Raw genomic sequence first — 25,684 nt, 5'->3', positions numbered from 1 at the left:
ATTTTAAATGCCTCCGTTTATCTCGACGTGCAGATGTGAGAAATTAGAGTTATTAAGGAAAATACTAAATTCTGTAAATATAAATTTTTGCTATGTCATAGAGTAAATACACTCCCTACAAATCCATAAATATTGTCGGTCCTCAAGGCTGTGGAAAGTCATGTACAGTGGCCTACCTGATAAAAGACAATCCCCTCAATTCAGTATATCTGGATTGTGCCCAATGCTACAGCGAGTCTATATTTTGGAATGTTCTTTGTGGGACATGCAACGATTCCGGGGAAACAGTCTCTGACTTTATTAGCATAGCAGGAAAGACAGGACAACATTTTACATTGGTGTCCCCTGTCATGTAAGGTTGCAGATTTTTGACTCAGCGGATAAGCTGTCGCCTCAAATATTGTCAATTCTGAGCAAATTAAACGATTATAGTCCTCAAATAGACGTCTCTTGTGTGTATATTAGTGAAAATCCATGTGATATGTCAGGACTGACAATACACTTGCCTCATTACACAATTAGTATGTACTATGTATACATTTCAGATGAAATCAAGACAATTTTAGAGGCTCACCTGCCTCCTTCCTCTTTAACTGAATTATTTGTAGACATTCTTGTCAGTGTTATGAACGTGTGGACGTTTAATCTCCACGAAATCATTCAAATTGGTCTCAAATATTACAATCTTCTTCCCAAAAATGTGACTGCTCATTCAATGTGGAAAATTCTCGAACCTTCTCTACTTATGGCTCAAAAATCTATTTTTCTAAAGACTGATTGTGAGTCTCTTAACAATGACTTGGTGAATCTTCCAGAGAATACTAAACTTGTCCTTATTTGTGCCTACATTGCATCCTACAATCCAATTTCGACTGATGTGCAGTATTTTATTAAGAAGACGTCAAAGAAGGCTATGCCAAAGACTGTGATGATTATTTAAGAATGTTTAGACCACAACTCAAACGACAGGACCTAAGTTGTTTGAATTGGACAGACTGTGTGCTATACATCACGTGGTTAAAGAACACATGTCAAACATGTTGGAATATGATGTTAATAGTCATGTTGTTGTGGTTTAAATGACTCGTAGTTGTCTACTTTGGTGTGTCTTCGACTGCTGAGTACGACAGGAGGACTTGACTCTCCCAAGTTTAAATGTCTTGCCACTTACGACCAAATGAAACCCGTTGCCAGTTCTATAAATCTCAATTTGAAAGCATATTTATATAATCTCGATAATAAATAATTTTAATTTCCTTAAAAATAGCTAAATTCGATGTCCGCTGAAGGAGTAGATATTCTGTATTTTACTTGGTTTTTTGGATTAATAAATTTTTTTAATTATTTAAAATTAAAATTATTTATTTAAACAATAAGATATCCTATTTTCATGAGTGACGTGGAGAATATTAAAAAGGAATCTAAAAGATATTTCATTGGTAGTAATTATTAATTGTTAATTTAGCTGGATTTTTCTTTCTTCCAATTTTATGGATATTGAATATTTGCTTATTTCATAATCGTGGTAATGAAGATAGGGAAATTTTATATTGTGATTCTCAACCTTATTTTTTAGACGTGAAAATGTCGTTTGTGTCCCTTCTCGTATTTTTGATCGCATTAATTTCTTGGATAGCCATCTTCCAGTCTAAAAGACTTAGTTGGGGCCTGACTGGGGACCGTTTGATGTTTGCATTCTTAGCTGGAAAACTTTAACTTATATTTTTTCCGAAAAAATATTTTTAATCTATTAATTATATTAAAATAGAATTAAGTTTGCCTGCACATGACTGATCTTGTGATTAATATAAAATCTAAAAAACAACTTAAGAAAGAGGCTAAGCTTAAAAAACGTCAAGAAAAAAAACAAGAACGAAAGTGAATTTGTAAATTTAATGTTTTAGAAAAAATAAACGTGAAAAAAGAATTCAAAAACGTAAACCTTGTCTTATTACTCGAATGAGTAATTCCCAAAAACTCTTTCACGTAGTTATAGATTGTTCATTTAGAAATTACATGTCCGTTAATGTTAAAACCATTTAAATTATCAAATAGGACTGTAAAAAACTGTCGACTCAGTTAGCCGGGTGTTACAGTTACAATCGGCGGTCTTTAAATCCTTTACAATTACATTTTACAAGTATGGATGAATATATGACTCAATTAATGCCTCATGATTATAATAAGTGGGATATATTCACTCATTCTGATTATTTTTTGAACTGTTTTGTTGATAAATCTATCACTTATTTAACGGGGGACTCTCCAAACATAATAAATGAGTTATGTGAAGGAGAAGTGTATGTAATTGGTGGTCTTATCGATCACAATCATCACAAAGTGAACATATTATTGTTAATATGTAGAATTTGTGTTTTAACATTGCTTGTGAGAAAAATATAAAACACGGACGTCTACCTCTCAGTTCAGAGTTGATTAAACGCGAGTGTAATTGGATTTTGACTGTTAATCAAGGTATGTTTAATTACTATGTCAGTTTATCAAATATTGGTCGAATTTGCTAACATGGGGGATTGGACTTCAGCTATATTAAAATCACTTCCTGCCAGAAAACGAGCTTGTGTAGACTCCAAATGATTATTATTATACTTTGAAATTTTTTTTGAGTGAGCTTAATAGATTATTTATTTTGAGCCTTAATATACAAATAATTTAAAGATATGATGTTAATAACTTTTAATTGATTCGATTTTCTTTTTTTTTACTGTTCTTTTGAGGAATGGAAATTGAAAAAAGGCAGTGCGAAGACTAAGGCAGAAAAGTCTGCATGTAAGTTTTGGAGTTTGCAATCCTGTAGGATAGTAAATTGTAGAGCACTGCTGAGGACCACAAGAACAATGCATAGGCCGATTCGTAGACTGATCGATCGTGTATAATGTCCAGGATTTTGTTCCATGCCATTGGAGGGTGGTTTTGAGAACGCTAACATTAAGGATTTCGATTTTAGTGACGTTTACTAAGAGTCCCAGACTGTTCAGTGACAGGATCGGGACCTTAGATAATGGATCAATAGGTCTTCTAATTGTGGTGTCGTCAGATATCATGGGTTGAATGGTGATCCGACTGAGCAGACGACCTGGTCGATGCCAAGAGAGAAAAACACGAACTTGTTTCAAAGTACCGAAACGGTTACTTAAGGCAGTTAGTTGTAGATTTTATAGACTTATATCATAAAAACTATTTTTAAAAAGATTCTTTTGATTTTCAATCTGTTTAAAACTTTCTGAGCATCGGAAGTTTCAAATGATTAGCATACTTTTGAGAGTTCTTTTCAGTAAAATGGATTTGATGTAAGTTCTCGTTGCTTTTCAATTTTTATTTTATCTATATAATTTTTAAAGCATTTCAAGACAATTCCAGCTCACGTCAAAATCACCGGAATAGTTTTTACATGTGCTTCATCAAGTATTGAAAGGTCATTCATTAGCCAGTAACTCATATTTGTGAAATTTCATGATTTCGACTTGTTTGAGGCGGTTTTGTGAAGTAATGCCTACCTCAATTAAAGTTATTTCATTCTTTATTTTATTGAAGTTTTTTTTCAATCTTAATTTACGTATCAATTCACATTTTAACATTCTGCGTCGGTATTATAGACTGAATCGAGTGAGCTTTCATTTTCTTTACTTTTTTAATACCATAGACTCGACACAAATAAAGATGGATATAGTGTACAACTTGATTTTTCTCAGAAATAATCACTTTTTAATATTTACCACACTGACAATTTTCCTGCTATTTTTGCAATAATTGCATCAAGACCCGATGAATGCGAAAAATAAATTCCTATCCTGCCAGAGACAGTACAATGCCTAACTCCGTGGACAGTTGCTTCTTTTAGATGACCACTCGAGGACGTGGCTGGGTCAACATTTTATTTGAAAAGCAACGAGTGTAACACCTTTCTTAGTTTCAGCATGAGCGGAGGCAGATCTAGGGCGAGAAACAGAGTCCATGAGCGATGACGAAGAAAACGAGTCGACACCGAATACATCCCATACGAGAGTAAGTCCTATCTTTTTTTTTTAAACAAAAAAGAAATTAAAAATAGCTAAGTTAATTAAAGGCCTCACGAGACACCCGGCCAGCCTCGCGAATGGCGAAACCGTTCCCTCGGATCACAGCAATCGACAGACGTTCCAGGAGCCAAGAAAACTCTCTTGGATCGTGACTAGTCCTTGAAATCCGTCGACCGAGCGAGCGAAGGAAGCGGAGTGTCTTGGGGCCGAAGATCCCGGAGGACTCCACGGCAATTGGAGTAAAGAACAGCGAGTTGGAGAGGTGGCCGTACTTGAGAATCTTTCGCTCCTCGGCCTGCCTCGAAGCGTGCCCAGGATTTCCCAACGAGAACGTGTCCGAATCCCAAATAAGGGATTTCCCCTGCTCGTAGGGGAAGGTGGACATGCCGTCAGGGCGTTTGCCATCCCCTCTATCCAATCCAACAGGTTCAAGGATTGACGGGATGCCTGCTGAAGCGAGGGCTCTCTGTATGACTGAGTTGAGTTCACTGTGACGGGGGGCACGACCTGCACTCCGCCGGCAAGCGAGGGGATGCAAACCGTACTCGTCAACAGTTCCCCCACAACGGCATTTGTGCGTCTGGCAGATTTTCAGCCCGACACGGAGGGAGATTGCAATTCTTAGGCATTCCTTGTCCAACAGGTTCCCGATGGAAGGGAGAGGGAGAGCCTTTAACCAGACACCGCTGCCTTCACAGCGACCTGCACTGCACGGAGGCAAGCGACACGGTGTTGATTGGAGACAGGAAGCAGGCCTTCGAAGATTGCCTGACAAGAGATTTCGTCCCATTGACGCTGTGAAAATTGAGAATTGGGCAGCTTCGAACCAAACCGAGCCTCCCACCGACCACGGGCTGCAGAGTAAACTTCAGACAATTTCCGTTCGGGGAGGTTTCTAAGAACGATGTCTGAGAGAGTACGAGAAGCGTGATGAGCGGATAGGAATGCCGGGAGGGCAAGATCGGAATAGGATCTCAAGCCAAGGCCGCCCCAGCGCACAGGCAGGGATGCCTGAGTCCAGCCTGGATCGTCGAAAGCCAGATTGCAAAGAGAGCTCGTACCGAGCCTGAGGATATTGTCAAGGTCGGAAAGAAGGTCGTCTCTTTGAAAGCAGGTGCGCATCTTAGGGTGTAAAGGATCTTAGGGACGGAAAAGTGGTTTCGGAGGAGGAAAGAGCCACATGAGGCTCTATGACTTTAAGCTTGTCGATCATTTTGGATAAGTGGGAAATTTTTCCAGCGAGTGAGCATTCGAGGGCAGAAGGCCCCATAGGGGCACCGAGGATCGTAAGATTTGATTTGTCCGTAATCCGGACATCTGAGAGAATGCCTCGGCACGTGGAAATTGAAACAGTGAAGTCACTCGGATTTAAGGCAATGTTCACGATTTCGGATTTATCGGCGTTTATAGATAGGCCGATGTCCGAGAGGGAAGGGAGGATAGAACGAAGGTCGTCAAAAACAGCATCGGGGGGACCACAAATGGTTGCGTCATCCAGATACCATATGTTAACTGGGGATCGAACAGAGTGAGCGATACTGTTAACGCCCAAGGCAAAAAGGACAGGACCCAGGGGATCTCCCTGTTGGACCCCGGTGGCCGAAGAAATAGGTATATCGTTGAACATAAGGATACTTGAGGAAGCATAAGAGAGATGCACAAGGGGATAGGCGAAAGGGACTAATTCACGACAGCACTCCAGAAGGTGGTCCCGCCTGATGGAATTGAATGCGTTGGAAACGTCCAATTTGACCATAATAAACTGCTCAAATGATTCGTTAGTTCACGAATTGAATGAACACCGCTTCGCAGCCGTTAGGAACGCCGACCCCGAGTTGGACAGGCAGAAACACTCGAGACAAAAAGGGGACAATGGCTCGACACAGAAGTTTAGCAGAGAGCCTCCGAAAATATTGCCCACGGCGATGGGCCTCACGCCGTTGTCCTTTTTCCCAAGGGCAGTAAGGTTGGCGGAAAAGAAAATATCACGAGCAAAATCGGGGAGGGAACCGGAGATGAAGCGGTTGCACAGGTTGGTATTGAGCGTAGGAGTTTTCGACCAGCTTCGGCGGTAGTGGGAGACGTCAGGTCTTTCAGATGACCTGGTCTCAGACAATCTACACCACCACTGCTTCCAGGTGAAAAGTCCCTCAGGGCTTTCAGTACAAGAGTTTCCGAGACAGCAAAAGGATTGAGAGCGAGGGTGTCAGGGGACGGCTGAGGCCTGAAGTCGTTTGGCTGAGGGGATGTTTTTTCCTGAGGGAATTCAAACAGCAGGGGTCGTGGGCAAAAGGGGACTTGTCGAGGCAACCAGCCTAACTGCACCACGAACGTCGCCGTCCAAGAGTTTACTATTAATCTTTCTGTTGAGGTAATCGACGTCATTCGCGTGAGAGGACACATTATGGGATGGTGAACCAGAGGGAAATTTGGAGCTAGCGAGGTGGTCCCGCAGCCAGCGGATGAAAAAAAGTTCTTATCATACAAGGCCAATTCTTGTTTGACGGTTGTAGCCAGCGAGATGGAGGAGGTTTTCACACGGGCTCTTAATGGGGCAAAACCGAGACCGAAAGAGGCGAAGCAAAACAGCTTAAGCCAATCGGAATGGCATCAGATGCCAAAGCCTTATCGATTGCGGCGGACAAGGAGGAGGCTGCAAAGATACGCGCAGCTTTTGGGATTCTGGATGGGATTTTCCGGAGACGGCGGAAGAGCTTGATAGATTTGAGAACTTCCTCGGCAGACGGAGATGTTGCGAGTGGCGCTTTTTCGGGGAGTTCTTGCGGGCTGGAACACTGAACCGGCTGGCAAGTGCGGCAGGAAGGACAGTCCCAATTAAGAGAGAGGCAGAACGCGCCTGGAAAGACGCACGCAAGAAAGGTGGAAGAATCTGTCGCAACTAGAACAGACTCTCCCTTTCTTGCGGTTGTTACTAACTTCGCAAGTAGAGCATAGAACAGAAGTGGGTTGGAAACAGAAAGACATAAAAAGAGAGCAAGATAAAAACAATGAACAAATGGATGACAAAAAGAAAGGGAAAGAGAGTGAGAATTATTGAATTATTGAATAACATACGCGCGCGCGTGTTCTTGTGGTGTTTTTCTTTGTTTGTTTTTTGGTCTATATTAGTGAAGAAAAGAAGGTTTTTTCTGGCATTTCTGATTGTTTTTTTTGTTCTTTCATTTCTTAATGACTATCTGCTCCGTTTGTAAATCCGTTAATAATCGGAAAAAATCTATTCGGTGTGATTCTTGCTCTTCTTTGTTTCATATTTCCTGTATCAAGCTGTCAAAGAAGTCTCTTTCCGGCCTCTCTCGTTGGGTGTGCTCTTCTTGCTCTTCCTTTCCTCCTCCTTATTTAAATGATGGTCACCACTCCGTCTCTCCTCCCTCTCTTGACAATCCTTCAGATCCATTTTTATTGGACTCTGAATCGGTCCTTAAATTGGTTCATGATTATCGTGTTTCTTTCCGCATTCCCATCTGAATCCCAAAATCAGCCCGTATTTCGGTGGCCCTAAACCTTTCTTCTTTAATTGAGTCTGCCATTTCCGATCCATCCATTCATAATTGGAATCGTTTGTTTTTTTTCCCAACTTTTGCGTTGGGCTCCCCTGCTCGTCGCCCCGGTGCCGGTGCCTCCTTTGTTTCTCTTTTGAAAAAGAATATGAGTCAGTTTATGACTGGCTCTTTCGCTCCGTCTCCCTCTCATTTACCTTCTACCGCTAAGCCCTCGTCGAAGGACGGTTCTAAACGTTTACGGTCTCGGATTAACTCCTGCTTAATGTCGCATGATGTCATCGCGGCTGTTCGTCTCTTGTCATCTTCTGATTCCGTCCGTACAATCACCCCCGATGTTGTTCGCATTCTCAAGGAAAAGCACCCTATTGGAAAACCAGTAACTTTTGATGTGGCCCAATCGTCCTGTTTTCCCTTTTCTGTTTCTCCCAAACAACTTTTGGACGCCTTAAACTCCTTTAGGGGTAACAGTAGTGGAGGTATCGACGGTCTCCGTCCTATTCATTTGAGAGACTTAATTTCCGCCAATGGGGATACCGGGAATCGCCTCTTGAATGCTTGCACTAACTTGTGCAATTTATTCCTGAGCGGCAAAATTTCTGACCATGCTAGAATTCTGTTCTTTTCCGCGAATCTTACGGCCTTGGGCAAGAAAGATGGCGGTATCAGGCCTATTGCTGTTGGAAATGTCTTTCGCCGTTTATTTGCGAAAGTCTGTTGCAAGTCCGTTATTCCTTCTATTGGCGAGCAACTGCAGCCCATTCAGTTGGGTGTGGGTGTTCCTGGCGGTTGCGAGTCTTCTGTCCATGCCTGTCGTTGTTTTATTCACGGTTCTACTCGTTCCAATATTTCCCTTGCCTTATTGAAACTGGATGTAACTAATGCTTTCAATTCTCTGGACCGTGGTCATATGTTGGAGGTCTGCCAAGACCGTGTTCCACACTTGCTTCCCTTTATATCGCTTTCGTACTCGCTTCCATCACTTTTAATCGCCGGTAGTTTTTCATTTCTTCGTCCTGTGGCGTCCAACAGGGTGATCCTTTGGGCCCATTACTGTTCGCTCTTGCCGTGGATGCCATTGCCCGCGTTAACGAATCACCCCTTAATCTTTGGTATCTCGACGATTGCACCCTTGGCGGTCCGCCTGATGTTTTGCTAAAGGACTTAGCCAGTCTAATTCCGGCTTTATCCGACATTGGTCTGGTTATTAATTCCAGCAAGTCCGAGATTGTCAATCTCTCTGTAGAGCCATCCCTGTTTAAGAACTCCTTCTCTCTTTTTTGCAAACTCCTTCCTGAGTTGAGACAGACACCTCTGTCTGATCTGGAAATTCTGGGGTCACCGATTCTCACCGACTCAGCTACTCGAATCCTCCTTGCCAAGAAAAATCTTATTGCTCTCTTTGTGAAAAACTTTCTGTCATTGATCCTCATCCTTCATTTTACATCCTCAAGAACTATCTTTTGATCCCAAAATTGTTTATATCCTGAGGAGCTCACCTTGTTTTTATGCAACCCAAATGCTGGAATCTTATGATTCCTTGGTTCGGAGGTCTGCGGAGAAAATTCTCAATGTGCATTTCGACGATATTGCCTGGTGTCAGGCTAAACTTCCTGTGAGTCACGGGGGTCTGGGCCTCCGTTCTAGTATGGATTTGGCTCTTCCTGCCTTTCTTTCTTCGGCGTCTGGATCATATCTTCTTGTCCAAAAGATTCTGGAAAAAACTACTGAATCATCGTTGGACTCTGATATTGATTCAGCCCTCGCTTTTTGGAAAGGCAATTTTTCTGAGGTCCCTTCCGATGTCTCTTCTCAGCGAGACTGGGACAAAATTCTCTGCCGTCGTTCTTCTACCGACTTGGAACCACTCCTCGACCAACACAGACTGGCTTGTTTCCGATCCGCCTGTCAGCCATACTCAGGCTCCTGGCTGAATGTTCTCCCTTCTCCGCTTTTGGATACTGTCCTCGATAGGGATTCACTCCGTTTTGGTATCTGTAATCGCCTTGGACTCCCTGTCTGCAGACCTCATCCATGTCGTTGTGGGGATAAAGTTGACGCCTTTGGGCTACATCCTCTGTCTTGTCGAATGAGCGCCGGCCGATTTCCTCGGCACACCGAAATCAACAGTCTAATTCAGAAAGCTCTGGAAAGAGCTGGTTTCCCTTGTATTCTGGAACCGACGGGCCTTGTTCTTGATGATGCAAAACGTCCGGACGGCTGTACGCTGTTCGCTTTTGAATCCGGGAAACAGCTCGTTTGGGACGTCACCTGTTCCGACTCCTTCGCCAAGGGTGCCTTAAATGCTACGGCTTGTCGTCCCGGCTCGTCGGCCGAGAAGGCCGAATTTGCAAAACTTTCGAAATATGTTGATTTACTCGATCGATTTTGCTTTTGGGCAATTGCTGTCGAAACCTCCTGTGTTTTTGGGGCCAAGACGCTTGCCCATCTCAAGAAACTTGGCCGCTTGTGCACCCACCGCTCCAGAGATCCGAGGGAATTTATATTCCTCATTCAGAGGATCTCGCTGGCTGTTTTACGCGGGAATTGTCTTTCAATCCTGCGAGCCAGTTCATAATAGCTAGTTTTTTTTTTTTAAAAAAAAAAATTATTGAATTGAATAACAAATAGCAAGTGAACAAATGAATAGAAAAAGTGCACCACAACAACAACGCGCGTGCAAATAATTGTCTCATCTTGAACGAGGATTAACTAGACCCGTCAGATGTTTCCCGTTTCCACGGTCTAGCCCAGGGATCGGCAGGATGTTTGTCTTCGCGTGGCAAAATTTTATTTTTGTATGCGATCCGGGCCAAACGTGAAAAGATCCTTATCGGTTGGAAAAATAAGAATATACGAGAATCACTTGGCTGAGACAGAGGATCTTGATTCGTTTACAATCGTGAGCGGTAACATACAAACTATCTTTTTTGCAAGGAACTAACCGTTCCAGGTAAAGCTTGCGAGTTTATTAGTTAAAAATGATTACAAGGAAGTGAATTTATTTTATTTATTAATCTGACTAGTCCTAAACGTAATATATCGTTAAAATGTAAATCGGTAATTTTCGTTCTCAGACAATTTTTTACATTATTCATAGTGGAGAATAATTGTTGATATAAAAATGTGTTTCCAAATATTAGCATTGTCGGTTAATTGTGATATTTTTTAACACATACAAAATTTTTTAGAAACTCAAAATTACCAATTCAGAAAAATATTTTGATTTAAGTTTAGTGTCGCATTGACTTTAAAGTAATTCCATTTTATAACAACCTGGTACTGTCTCAGTTTCAACATCAAATGAGATTGGAAAATGTTGAAAAGATTTTTATGAACCTAAAAAATTATATATAAGTATTTTACTCTTAAATCCATAAAACGTGATGAAAATTCTGATCTTAATTCGTATATTCCGGGCCATCAGTCGGATTCGTAGAAAGAAAATTCACAAAATACGTCATATTTCCTTTTTGTAACTGTAATTCCTACAACTCAAATTTATTTTCAAAAGTAGTTATTTCGGTATACATTTGGTTTATTAATTTATTACTTCCTTGCAGTTTCAAGTTTAAGTCATTTAGAAAGGGAGAGTCTGTTCTAGTTGCGACAGATTCTTCCACCTTTCTTGCGTGCGTCTTTCCAGGCGCGTTTCTGCCTCTCTCTTAATTTGGGACTGTCCTTCCTGCCGCACTTGCCAGCCGGTTCAGTGTTCCAGCCCGCAAGAACTCCCCGAAAAAGCGCCACTCGCAACATCTCCGTCTGCCGAGGAAGTTCTCAAATCTATCAAGCTCTTCCGCCGTCTCCGGAAAATCCCATCCAGAATCCCAAAAGCTGCGCGTATCTTTGCAGCCTCCTCCTTGTCCGCCGCAATCGATAAGGCTTTGGCATCTGATGCCATTCCGATTGGCTTAAGCTGTTTTGCTTCGCCTCTTTCGGTCTCGGTTTTGCCCCATTAAGAGCCCGTGTGAAAACCTCCTCCATCTCGCTGGCTACAACCGTCAAACAAGAATTGGCCTTGTATGATAAGAACTTTTTTTCCATCCGCTGGCTGCGGGACCACCTCGCTAGCTCCAAATTTCCCTCTGGTTCACCATCCCATAATGTGTCCTCTCACGCGAATGACGTCGATTACCTCAACAGAAAGATTAATAGTAAACTCTTGGACGGGACGTTCGTGGTGCAGTTAGGCTGGTTGCCTCGACAAGTCCCCTTTTGCCCACGACCCCTGCTGTTTTAATTCCTCAGGGAAAAACATCCCCCTCAGCCAAACGACTTCAGGCCTCAGCCGTCCCCTGACACCCTCCTCGCTCTCAATCCTTTTGCTGTCTCGGAAACTCTTGTACTGAAAGCCCTGAGGGACTTTTCACCTGGAAGCAGTGGTGGTGTAGATTGTCTGAGACCAGGTCATCTGAAAGACCTGACGTCTCCCACTACCGCCGAAGCTGGTCGAAAACTCCTACGCTCAATCACCAACCTGTGCAACCGCTTCATCTCCGGTTCCCTCCCCGATTTTGCTCGTGATATTTTCTTTTCCGCCAACCTTACTGCCCTTGGAAAAAGGACAACGGCGTGAGGCCCATCGCCGTGGGCAATATTTTCCGGAGGCTCTCCGCTAAACTTCTGTGTCGAGCCATTGTTCCCTGCTTGTCCTCGAAGTTTCTGCCTGTCCAACTCGGGGTCGGCGTTCCTAACGGCTGCGAAGCTGCTGTCCACTCAATTCGTGACTTAACTGAATCATTTGAGCAGTTTATTATGGTCAAATTGGACGTTTCCAACGCATTCAATTCCATCAGGCGGGACCACCTTCTGGAGTGCTGTCGTGAATTAGTCCCTTTCGCCTATCCCCTTGTGCATCTCTCTTATGCTTCCTCAAGTATCCTTATGTTCAACGATATACCTATTTCTTCGGCCACCGGGGTCCAACAGGGAGATCCCCTGGGTCCTGTCCTTTTTGCCTTGGGCGTTAACAGTATCGCTCACTCTGTTCGATCCCCAGTTAACATATGGTATCTGGATGACGCAACCATTTGTGGTCCCCCCGATGCTGTTTTTGACGACCTTCGTTCTATCCTCCCTTCCCTCTCGGACATCGGCCTATCTATAAACGCCGATAAATCCGAAATCGTGAACATTGCCTTAAATCCGAGTGACTTCACTGTTTCAATTTCCACGTGCCGAGGCATTCTCTCAGATGTCCGGATTACGGACAAATCAAATCTTACGATCCTCGGTGCCCCTATGGGGCCTTCTGCCCTCGAATGCTCACTCGCTGGAAAAATTTCCCACTTATCCAAAATGATCGACAAGCTTAAAGTCATAGAGCCTCATGTGGCTCTTTTCCTCCTCCGAAACCACTTTTCCGTCCCTAAGATCCTTTACACCCTAAGATGCGCACCCTGCTTTCAAAGAGACGACCTTCTTTCCGACCTTGACAATATCCTCAGGCTCGGTACGAGCTCTCTTTGCAATCTGGCTTTCGACGATCCAGGCTGGACTCAGGCATCCCTGCCTGTGCGCTGGGGCGGCCTTGGCTTGAGATCCTATTCCGATCTTGCCCTCCCGGCATTCCTATCCGCTCATCACGCTTCTCGTACTCTCTCAGACATCGTTCTTAGAAACCTCCCCGAACGGAAATTGTCTGAAGTTTACTCTGCAGCCCCGTGGTCGGTGGGAGGCTCGGTTTGGTTCGAAGCTGCCCAATTCTCAATTTTCACAGCGTCAATGGGACGAAATCTCTTGTCAGGCAATCTTCGAAGGCCTGCTTCCTGTCTCCAATCAACACCGTGTCGCTTGCCTCCGTGCAGGTCGCTGTGAAGGCAGCGGTGTCTGGTTAAAGGCTCTCCCTCTCCCTTCCATCGGGAACCTGTTGGACAAGGAATGCCTAAGAATTGCAATCTCCCTCCGTGTCGGGCTGAAAATCTGCCAGACGCACAAATGCCGTTGTGGGGGAACTGTTGACGAGTACGGTTTGCATCCCCTCGCTTGCCGGCGGAGTGCCGGTCGTGCCCCCCGTCACAGTGAACTCAACTCAGTCATACAGAGAGCCCTCGCTTCAGCAGGCATCCCGTCAATCCTTGAACCTGTTGGATTGGATAGAGGGGATGGCAAACGCCCTGACGGCATGTCCACCTTCCCCTACGAGCAGGGGAAATCCCTTATTTGGGATTCTACCTGCTCGGACACGTTCTCGCTGGGAAATCTCGCTCTGTCCGCCGCCAATCCTGGGCACGCTTCCAGGCAGGCCGAGGAGCGAAAGATTCTCAAGTACGGCCACCTCTCCAACTCGCTGCTCTTTACTCCAATTGCCGTGGAGTCCTCCGGGATCTTCGGTCCCAAGACACTCCGCTTCCTTCGCTCGCTCGGTCGACGGATTTCAAGGACTAGTCACGATCCAAGAGAGTTTTCTTGGCTCCTGGAACGTCTGTCGATTGCTGTGATCCGAGGGAACGGCTTCGCCATTCGCGAGGCTGGTCGGGTGTCTCGTAAGGCCTTTAATTAACTTAGCTATCTTTAATTTCTTTCTTGCTTTCATAACAAAGGTTTTGAAATTAAAAAAAAAAAAGTCATTTAGATGTGATTTTATGTCTACCAAAATGTCTCATTTTGAGATATTAATAGTATTTCGGAAATATAAACCATCATATTTCCTCACGAAAAGTTATGACATTTTCCTGTATTTGAAAAAAACCTTTCGGGAATAGATTTTCAGCTACTTCGGAAAGCATTCTTTTATAAATTCTGTTTTTGAAATTGGTTTCATTTGTTCCCCAAATTTCGTAATTTGTACGTGTAGTATCATCTATTTTACAACACAAATTATTTAAAAAATGTTGTTTGCTTTCGGTAATTTTTTTCGAGACTCCTAATTTCCTTTAAGCGAGATTCTCTTGTAAGCTTTTTAAATTTTTCGTAACGACGAATTTCATAGTGTCGCTTGGTGTTATAAAATTTTTGGACAGCAACTTTTTGAAGCATATTAAGAATATAGGTTAAACAATAAAGAGATATTTATGAGTTCAATCAGAATTAAACGTATGGGTTTGAAGATCTTTAATTCTTTTGGGGCAATTCGAAATTCAAATTCACCACACATACACCCCTAGACATAAATATTGGTGAATCTTCAACTTACTGAATTTATACAAAGAATGATTTAATGTTTTCTTCCGATATATTTTAAAATCTGATAAAATTGAAAATAATTGTCGTATGTCATAGCGTCCGGGTTGTTGATAGTGTCCGGGCTGATGAGAACGACTGATCACTTGAAAATACTAATTATAATATTTTTGAATACTTTTTTTAACTGATAAATCTGATATATTTTGAGTCAATAAAGCTGTTTTTAATTTTTTAATTATTTTTTTAATTTAAATTTTAAATTTGATTTTTGTAATGCCTTCTTCGTTCAGCATTAATACGGCCTATGAATTAAAGAACATAATGAACTACTTCGAATATAATGAGTATCCTAATGATTTCAATGAAAATCAAAAGCGTACGCTACGCCGAAAGTGTCAGAATTTAAAACTTATAAATGGAGAATTAATTCTTGCACTTAATGGAAACTTTCGTACTGTTGTCTGTTCCTTTCAAGAATCCGAAATCAATTCAATTTTAACTAAAGAACATTCTATCGGACATCCTTGAGTTTCCAAGATGTGCCATTTAATTTCCCAAAAATATATTGGTATAAATTAAAAAGTTATTCGCCATTTTATATCAACTTGTGATTCTTGCAACCATTTCAACAGTCTAAAGCAGTGATTCTCAAGTGCGGCCCCTAGGATTTAATTTGCGGCCCCTAGGTTTTATAAATGTTTTATTTTTTAATTTAATATTTTTAAATTTTATGAATAAAAAAATGTCACGTTTTTTATTTGTTGTTGTGATGTCTGATTCTAAACGTTGTCGAAAACTTTCCGAGAAAATAGGATTTTTCAACACATCTGGGAAGAAAAATATTTCATTATTGAGATCAATGGAAAGGCTCTTTGCCTAATATGCCATTCTATTATTGCAACTCTAAAAACGTATACAATCGAACGGCACTAACGTTCCACTCTATTCTTTATGACAAATTCACTGGTGTTTCTCGGACGAAAAAAATAAAAACAAATGAAAGAAGATATTTAAAACGATCATTTACTTTCAAAAGTGGCACATATAAAAAAGCTTGAGAATCACTGTCTAAAGACATGCGAAGATATTTAAATGATTACCGTTTCACATAAATTCGAAAGATTTGTGGCGGATTGTATAGATCAGTGATTCTCAAGCTTTTTTGCTCAGGGGCCGCAAATTAAAAAAAAAATTTACAGGGGGCCGCAATAATTTTTAAGAATTATTTATTAACCAAATAATCAAAATTAGGTTTAATTCTACTTTTGAAGTACGTAACAAATCACTCAGATGAGTATCAGTCAATCTGCTGCGAAACTTTGTTTTAATTCGAACGAGTTTACTAAATGTCGATTCGCAGACATATGTTGATCCAAACATTGCTAAATTTTTCTTTGCATTATTGACTAAATTCGGAAATCGGTTCTCTGGAATTCTCGAATAAAAGTCAATTATTGAAATGTTGTTGAACAAACTTTTCAGTTCAACATCATTTTGCAAATCAATCAATTCCAGTTGGTAAATCCCGGAAACCTCCTCACTTTTCATAATTAATGGAGATGCAAATAATCTCATTGAATTTGCACCTTCTTTAAAGCTCTGTCAGCTTAAATTAAATACTAAAAACCTGAAATCTTGCATCAAATTGCAAATTTAAATCTTCAATTATTTTTAAATATTTATCAGTTGAGCCACTTTCGGAATTTTCTGACAAATAAGGAAAATGTGTGTAATCATTATTTGATATCTGCGCTTTCCATAAAATTAATTTCTTAACGAAGGCATTTATATATCCATAAATTTGATAATTTAGCTTTTTTCCCCTTGTAGTTCGACATTTAGGGCAGACAGATGCACCGATAGATCCACATAAAATGCTAAATCTGCTACCCATCTATTGTCTTTCAATAATGCATTGTCCACTTTATTTTCAGTGAATAAAATAATTCAGGGAGAAGTTGATAAAATCTAAATATAAGAAATTAACCTTTTGAGACAAGAGCTACGGCTTAACCATCTTACTACTGAGAAAAGAAGGACATCGCCATAATCCGAATCGGTTTCAGTTAAAAATGTTTTAAATTTTCGGTGATTCAAGGCGTTCGCCCGAATCCAATTGACAATTTTTATCACTACTTCAGAAACATTTCCATTTTAAATTTTTGGAAATTAGGTTTTCCTGATGAATATGCAATGATGCCATAATACTGGAGTCCAGTTATTATCACACCTCCATTTATTCATACGTCCACGAAAACCAGTTTTACTGCCAATCATATAAGGGGCTCCATCAGTTGAAATGAAACTAATTTTTTTGGATCCAGTGATAATCTTCAATTAATTTCACAATTGGAGAAAAAATCTGTGTTCCTTTAGTTTCTCCGTGAAGTGAATTCAATGAAAAAAATTCTTCGTATACTCGAAAGTCAGATGTTACTCCCCTTATAAACACTACTAATTGTTCGATATCTGAATATCTTTGGAACAATCAAGCGCAAAAGAATAATATTGAAAATCTTTACAAATTCTAAAAATTACAAAAACAATTGCATACTGTAAAAGTTCGTTAATCAGATTATCAGATATATCACTGACTCTCTAGTAACAGTATCGTACTTAGAGGTAACTTGTGTGCAATATCGAAAACAGCGGGCGAACAACATTCCGATGCAAATATTTCGATTGCCGTTTTATATAATTCGCCATCAGAATAAGGCTTCATATTTTTAGCCAATAGGTAACTAATTTTGTATGATGCCAGGTTAATATTAGACGAATATGTGCCACTTTTGAAAGAGTAAATGATCGTTTTAAATAATCTTCTTTCATTTGTTTTAGTTTTTTCGTCCGAGAAACACCAGTGAATTTGTCATAAAGAATAGAGTGGAAACGGTAGTGCCGTTCGATTGTATACGTTTTAGAGTTGCAATAATAGAATGGCATATTAGGCAAGAGCCTTTCCATTGATCTCAATAATGAAATATTTCTTCCCAGATGTGTTGAAAAATCCTATTTTCCTCGGAAAGTTTTCGACAACGTTTAGAATTCAGACATCACAACAACAAATAAAAACGTGACATTTTTTTATTCATAAAATTTAAAAATATTAAATTAAAAAATAAAACATTTATAAAACCTAGGGGCCGCAAATTAAATCCTAGGGGCCGCATGCGGCCCCAGGGGCCGCACTTGAGAATCACTGGTATAGATCCTCGGAGATATGCTCTAATATAGAGAAATAAATGGTTCTAATAAATTGATTGTTAGGTCAAAATTTGCATGGTCCATTTCCCTATGAGTAAAACTTCTCAAAATAAAGAATTCTTTTGAAGACTGTTTAACTCAGTTGGGCCACCTGAAACCTTACCACGGATAAGGGAAAGAGTTGTTGTAACTCTGAAGTTTCATTTTTATTACGTGATTGGGGGATAAAGACGATTCATGGAAGACCAAGACACCCTCAATCACAAGGCAGGGTAGAACGATATAATCAAAGCTAAAGCGTTGGTTAGCAAAAACAATATTCAATCCGATCCAATATTGGATTGATATTTTGAAGAATACTGTCTATAAATACAACACGACTATTTATCGTGCTACCGAAAAATCACCTTTTAGGTTGCTTCGTAAATTTTATTTTTAGATTATTTTTTGGAACTTTGGGATTCAATACTGTTTCTTTGTTTGATAATAAAGAAATCGAATCATCATTCGAAAGAACGGAGTATTCATCGGAGGATGAAATTCAAATTGAATCAGATTATCAAACGTCGGAGCATTTAAAAAATTACCGAAAAAAGTAAAAGAAAACGCCAATAAAAATTTTTAAAAAACGCATATAAAAATCGGCGATACTGTTTTTATCAAATCTGATTTTGATAACAACGTGAATACAAAAAAACATAATCAGTTGGAGTTTGCGTTCAGGAAAGGATTAGTGTTAAGGTCGGGATCATACAGTGAGTCAAATTAGTCTTGGGACACTTGTTTATTTGTAATAAGATTTGAACCACAGTTAGGGCTAGAATTAGAATAAGAGTTTGTGTTAGGGTTTAAATTAGGTTAGGCTGATGTTAGGGTTTAAAGTCAAAATATAGTTAGGGCTTGGATTCGAACTATGACATACGACAATAATTAATTTAATTATTTAAATTTTGAAATTTTGTCTAAGAAATTTGGAAAAAACAACGACTTTCATTGGCATAAAATTTGGTTATTGTCAAATTAATATGTAAAATAACCTCTTTTTGCCTAATAGATCTCGCAACACCTTTTTTTCATTGACCCAACTAATTTTTCAAGTGTTTTTGTTAGAAAGGAATACCAAATATTTAATATATTTTCCTTCAGTGCCTGAATGTTCTTATTTTTTCTTTGCCTAATTTGAACCTTCATATAAGCCCACAAATGCTCTATTGGTTTTAAATTCGTAGATTGCGAAGGCCATTCTAATTTTTTTAATATGTTTTTCGCAAAAATATTGAATAATAATTTTTGATGTATGGCTGAGAGCGTTGTCATGTTGAAAAATATAGTCAACAAACCTCATTTTTTGTGCAGAATGTGGCAAATTATTGATCAAAATAGATTGATATTTTGCAGAATTAAGCGTCTTGCTATAAATACCAAATTGCATACCCCACGATAGGAAAAACAACCCCATACCATGACTTTCCCTAATTTCTTATTACATCACAATTTAGTCTGTTATGCAACGTGCTACTATCTCGATGTGTGCTCTACCTGGACAACAAGAAACTAACAATATTATTAATAATAATATACCTAGAGCAGGATGGACAACCGCATCGGAGAGACAGACGTCCGATGGCAAGAACATCGTCTTTGCCATTGCAGAAGGGATCGAGTGCACGACCCGGGAGGACTGGGTTAAATCCGCCCTTTCCCAAGTGTTGGGAAGAGCTTCCAGGATGCCCAGAAATGGGTGGCCTACCCTGCTTCAGTGTTTCAATCGACGCTTTAGCTCGAACCTATCGTTAGATGCACTGAAGAAGCTGGCCAAGACCCCTCCTCCTGGCTCGCGGGGGAGGACTGCCGCTGCGGTTACGCCGTCAGGATGCCCCCCGTGTTCTGAACAACACGAGCACCAGAGTAGTGAGTTATCGCTACTCTTGCAGGTTAAGGAGATATTTAGTAGGCATATCTCTGCGAATCGTGTTGTCCCCCTTGCGGACCGCAGAGTGACCCGAAAGATACCTCGGTGGCAACTCAGAAGTGACGTGATGGGTTGCATCAATCGTGCCATAGCTTACGCGATCGTGCGTGAGCCTCCGGAGACAATGGACGAGATTTCTCTTTATTTGTACTCGGCACAGACAACCTATGATGAAATCACTCAGAGGCCTGCCCCAAAGAGTAGATGGAGAGAAAACATTGCCGCAAAAGTAGCCGCAAGGAAAGCCGAGCTGGAAGCGCTGACTGGGCACATTTTGAATGTGAGCAATGGGGTCAAGGGCAAGACTCCCCCCTTGGTGCGTACTTTACTTCGTCGGGAACGAGCTGCCAAATGGGACCTCAACGAGTTGAGGCGTGTCCGGGCAGAGAGGGAGGAGCTGATTCTCGTTTATCAGAAGAAGCTCTCAACTCATGAGTCTCGGTGTCAGCGCAGGCGGGAGAACAACCTGTTTGAATTTAATCGCAGGTCGTTCTATCGTCGGTTGCACGGAGAGACGAAGGAGGGTACCCAGCAAAAGGCCGAAATGCTTGACACATGGGGGAGTATGTGGAAAGCACGTCCTCGCAAGGGTGTGTCGTTTCCGTTTTGTGGACCCGATGCTCCCTTGATGACCGAGTCTTGTGGTGTCCCTGACATCCGCAAGAAGTTCGATGAAGCAGTAACCCGTCTCTCTGACTGGAAGACACCTGGGGTCGATAAAGTGTATAATTTCTTTATTAAAAATTGCAAACCTATCCATGATTGCATGTGTCGAGCAATCGAACAGTTTACACTAGACCCTGGCTCGATTCCAGAGTGGTTATGTACTGGGGTCACTTATTTGATCCCTAAAGTAGATAACCCTTCCGCTCCGACAGATTATCGTCCGATAACCTGTATGCCCAACCTGTACAAGTTGATGACTAAGGTGGTGGCTACTGAGGTCAGAAATTTCGTGGAGGTGAATGGGATTCTGTCCGAGAACCAGTTAGGTACTCGGCGGGATTGCCAGGGAGCTAAGGAGCAGGCACTGATCAACAAATGCCTCGCGAGAGCCCACGGAAACTCACTAGTGTCAATGTGGGTGGATGTGAAGAAGGCATATGACTCGGTTGATCATGCCTACCTCGTTGAGTGTCTGCGAAGGCTTAAGTTGCCAATGTGGTTTATCAAATTTGTTGCAACTGTGATGGACAGGTGGAACGTGCATCTAAATTACAACAAATGCGATATAGGCGAGGTGAAACTAGAGAGGGGCATATTACAGGGCGACAGCATGTCTCCGCTGCTGTTCGTCCTCTGCCTAGAACCGTTGAGTAGAGTCCTCACTGCCCAATTCGAACAAATGTCGATCGAACATGAAGGAGGGTGTTTTAGCACCAACCATCTCATGTTCATAGACGACATTAAGCTGTTCGCTCGGTCTTCAGAGATCCTCCACTCAATGGGTAAAGTCCTGAAAGGTTTCATGAAGGCCGTGGGGTTGGAGCTCAACTACGACAAGTCGGCGACTAACACCCCTGTGTGCGGTGACCTAGTCAAAGTCTTGGAGGAACACCAAGGATATAAGTATCTTGGTGTGGTTGAGAGTCCAGCCTCATTAATCACACCCGAAACGAGAAAGTGTGTAGTGGAGGGTGTGCGTAGTAGGGCGGCAATGTTATGTAAGACTCGGCTCAATGCACGGAACTTATTTCATGCCTTGAACGAGTATGCCATCTCATTGCTAAACTACTACGTTGGCCTGATCGAATTCGAGCCGAGTGAGTACGATGAAATGGACCTTATTGTCCGAAGAGTACTCCGAGAGAATCATGTCCACGTGTTGGCAAGCAATAAGGAGAGATTGTACTTGTCTCGCGGGCAGCTAGGACGTGGACTGAGTAACATCGTACACTTAAGTGAGCGAATTCTTACTAAGATGCACGACACCTTGTGGAGTGGGTCGAGTGTATCCCAAAGGAAGGCTGCCATCCTTGCTGCTGAAAAAGCGCGTGGTACACACCTAGGGACCATAAAAGGCTATGTGTCGGCTAAGTATGGTCTAGGTGCTACCCAAGTTAATGTGAAGGAGTTGATCAAACTTCAAAAGGAGTCTTTAATTAAAAAGATCAACTTAAAAGTCCTTCACAAGACTCTCTTTAGCAGCCTGGACAACCCGCACATTGACGTATCGTCGTCATCTACGTGGCTGAAATATGGGAATAACTCTCCCCGATCAGAAGGGTTGTTCTCATATTTGCAGGATAGAAACTTTTTTAATGGTCAACGGAAACAGTGTAACCACTGTAAGAGTAAGGCAATGACCGTTGACCATTTAGCCACGAAGTGCGGGAGTATGCTTTACCATGATTACACATGGAGGCATAACGAGGTGGTGAGGTCCCTCCATCTTTTGCTCTGCAATAAGTACGGCTTGAGGCGGTCCAGAAAGTTGCGAACCCATCGAGTTCAATCGGTGTGTGAGAACTCGAGGGTGTGCATTAAGGTGGATACCCCCATACGCACCTCGATTGTTGTCCAGCACAACAGACCCGACATTGTGGTCCACGATAAGGTCACCGGGGAGATTGTTATCGTGGAGGTGGGCATCACGTGCTTAGACCGTTTGCAGATAGTGGAAGTGGAGAAAAAAAGGAAGTATGACCTCCTTGCAAACGAGCTAGGACTGATGCACCAGTGCAAAGTCCATGTCATCCCGTGTGTGATGACATGGGATGGACTGGTCACCAAATACCACAAGCGGTACTTAAAACAGTTGGATGTAGATAAGTCTCTACAGGCTTATATACAGTCAACTGTTTTTAAGAGGACTCTGGAGAGTGTCTCGTTTGATGCTCGCCGATCCAGCCCTTTCCTGACGTTTAGTCAGCAAGAGGCGCTGGACTGCACCTTCTCGAAGGTCTACAGTGCCAGAGAAGAGGAGGAAGAAGGGGAGGAGGTGCGTGGAGTGCCGCCTTCTGCTCACTTCGAAGGCTCTGGACTTAGTTAGTAAAATTACTTAGTTAATTAGTTTCTTTCTTAATAAAAAACATCACAATTTACCTTTTCCAAATTTGAGTTGAAGTAATATTTATTTCAAATTTTTTTCTATACACAATTTTTCTTTTTTGGGTCGGTAATAATTCAAAAATACATTGAGCAGAAAAGATTATTGATCTAACACAAACTCTAAATACTAGCTTAATTTTACGGTTCAATTTTTTCAAAATTTATTCGTTTTTAAATGAATAAAAGCAGGAAAGATCGAATAACCAAATTTTTTGTCGAGGGGTGTAATTATTTTATTTAATTTTTAATAATAGATAATATATTTGCTCATCGGTCATGTTAGTTGGAACATTTTGTAGACGGGCCCATTTTTTTATTATTATACAATTCGTTTGCGGATCATTTTTAAGCCCTCGCAGGTCAAATTAGGCCCCTCAGGTTAATTAGAGTTCACTTTATTACATTGAAGGCAGGATTTATGGATGTATTAAGACATTACATCAAATTGTTAAGTAACAAAAACTATAACTCCAAATCGTAACTAATCTATGAAAAACTGCCCAGTATGAAATTATGAATAAATTATGAGATTGAAAAACATAGTACTGAGTCAGATCAAAGCATTTAAGGAAAAAGTGAAATAACTGATTTATAAAAAAATAAACTAAAAAGTTAGCTTTTGTCCGAAATTGGAGTGTTTAGATGATCTTTTTAACCAAAAAAACAAGGTTGAGTTTATATTATTTTTTGGTTCCCGAGGAAAATATTCTTTAAAATCCTATAATAGTGCAATTTTTTTTATTAGAAAAGTTAAAATCCATTCTCTTCTTAACAATCTCTGATTCCAAATTTGCTTTTTTTTAGTTAAAAATACAATTTTTTAAGGGGCAAAATTTCTTTGTTTGTATTGATTTAAAAAATTTAGTTTTCAATAATGTTTTAATGAAGTTAGTATGAATGTTATATTATTAGTATTTTAAAGTGTCTATTAATAGTTAGATTAAGTTTTCGTATTTATTTTATGGCAACTTGTTACGTTTCCAACTAAAAACATATATAATCAAATGAACTTTTAAATTCGCATATATAATTTCTTTTTGAGGTACATGGAATAGTTTTCCAGTATCCACACCCCTTTAATTCGACACATTTGAACATTCTCGGCTCATAGCGTCCCCATGCATAGTACAACTTAAGATAAATATAGTCATTTTTAACCAATTTTGCTTTCGTCGTCTCTTCCAAAAAAGAAGTCCCTATCTTCATCATATTTAATATAATATTGTTTTCATTGCTCACCATGAATTGGCCTATATGATATTGATACAAATAAAACCATAAATATAACTATTTTCTGGCTGATTTTTTATCGTCAAAAGTTTTCCACCAATATTCTTACATTTTTCTTGGGCTGTTTTTAGCGTAGAACTTTCGTTGAAATATAAGTAGCAATAATTAGAATGTTGACTACCACAATTACATCGAACTCTTTCTCCTAAAGACAATGAGAAATGAGCAAAACTATTTGAACTGCAAACAACCGCCCTTTCCATGTTACAATCTATAGATTCCCATTTCCCACAATCGTTCATTATAGCACAGGAAGTATCCTTGTCTCTAACATTTTGCCAATTTGAATATTCCATCTATTTTAAACAAACAGAAAATAAACATTTGGTTTTGTATCGATCCACAAATCAGTGTTGTATTTTACCACAAACGAATCTTAAACTAACATAAATATATTTACTGTGAAGAAAACTATTTTCATCAGAAGTTGTTATATATGGCAAACTCATATCATATTTTTGACAAAATTCAGCAGCTTGCTTTCTATTCATATTTTTTTGTGGATTAAAATAGCATTCCATTTTAGTGCATATCATTTGTTGGCCACTACTGGAGACTAAAAATATATTTGATAAGTTACCAATTTTTAATAAAACTGTTAAAAATGGTAATATCTGATATACAAGCATTTTAGAATCCATTCAATTACATTTTACTTGCTAAAATATGAGATTATTTGCAACATATTCTTCAAAGTTGATATTAATTACCACTTTGGACGATCAAGTGCATACAGGTATACCATATGTAGCAAGAGTCCGAGTTTGTTCGATATTTGTAATTTCGAGTATTTAAAATATATATTTTAAATTTGATTATTTTAACCATCCCAGTAATTTCAATCTTAACTAATGGTCTAATAATTATTTTTTTAATTTTAGTAATAAAATTTGTAAGTGGACTAAAAAAGAACAATGGAAAGGAGGTTATCCGCGACTATAGCTATTGAGGTGGAGTAATTGATGAGGTGATCTGTATAATCATTATCTTATTTCTTCCGGCGTGACTTTGGGGGCTAAGTGGCAATTTTTTGTTTTGAAAAATTTGGGTTCTTCATTATGGCAGATCAATGGCACAAGAATAATTAATCAATTAGACAATTCAAGATTTTCTCAAATTAATTAAACGTGTTAGGCTTTTTTAAATTAATTTCTTGTTTTAATAGTAAAAAAAAATTAATTAAAGATTATTCTCAGAATTGTTTCTAAGGAGATATCAGTTATCAAAGCAAGCTAAATGTATGAAGATATCTACGACTTTGAAGAACAAAATGAATTTCAATTGGAAAAAAATGTATTAAAATTTAAATAATTGAATTAATTAAACTTTTATGAAAGAACTTAATCGATTAATCTGTCGTTTTTTAAAAATATTCTTTAAAAATCAACAGACTGTTCAAAAACGGCAAATCAGGATGACTGCAATTAGAAATATGAACGCGGACTCTAGACCAATAACGGCAATTGCTGGCGCAGGATACAAGT

The 25,684-nt window shown here is 40.1% G+C and overlaps 1 protein-coding gene across 1 annotated transcript; it reads left to right on the top strand.

Moving 5' to 3' along the window:
* The first annotated feature begins 19,926 nt into the window (after positions 1-19,926).
* LOC115230004 lies at positions 19,927-24,021 on the top strand. The gene is made up of 2 exons (XM_029800253.1): positions 19,927-22,236; positions 23,953-24,021. Exons 1-2 carry the CDS (start codon positions 19,927-19,929, stop codon positions 24,019-24,021), a joined length of 2,379 nt encoding a protein of 792 aa, XP_029656113.1.
* Positions 24,022-25,684: the final 1,663 nt, after the last annotated feature.

Source organism: Octopus sinensis, unplaced genomic scaffold (genome assembly GCF_006345805.1).
Source record: "Octopus sinensis unplaced genomic scaffold, ASM634580v1 Contig14024, whole genome shotgun sequence".
Lineage (NCBI taxonomy): Eukaryota > Metazoa > Mollusca > Cephalopoda > Octopoda > Octopodidae > Octopus > Octopus sinensis.
This window is presented reverse-complemented; position numbering and strand designations above follow the sequence as displayed.

Bases quoted from the DNA above. Each gene is read 5' to 3' on its own strand.
- LOC115230004 (XM_029800253.1), top strand. From the start codon at position 19,927: ATGGGTTGCATCAATCGTGCCATAGCTTACGCGATCGTGCGTGAGCCT. The intron at 22,237-23,952 runs GTGAGGTCCCTC...TTTCTTTTTGAG, and splicing joins CATGGAGGCATAACGAGGTG to GTACATGGAATAGTTTTCCA.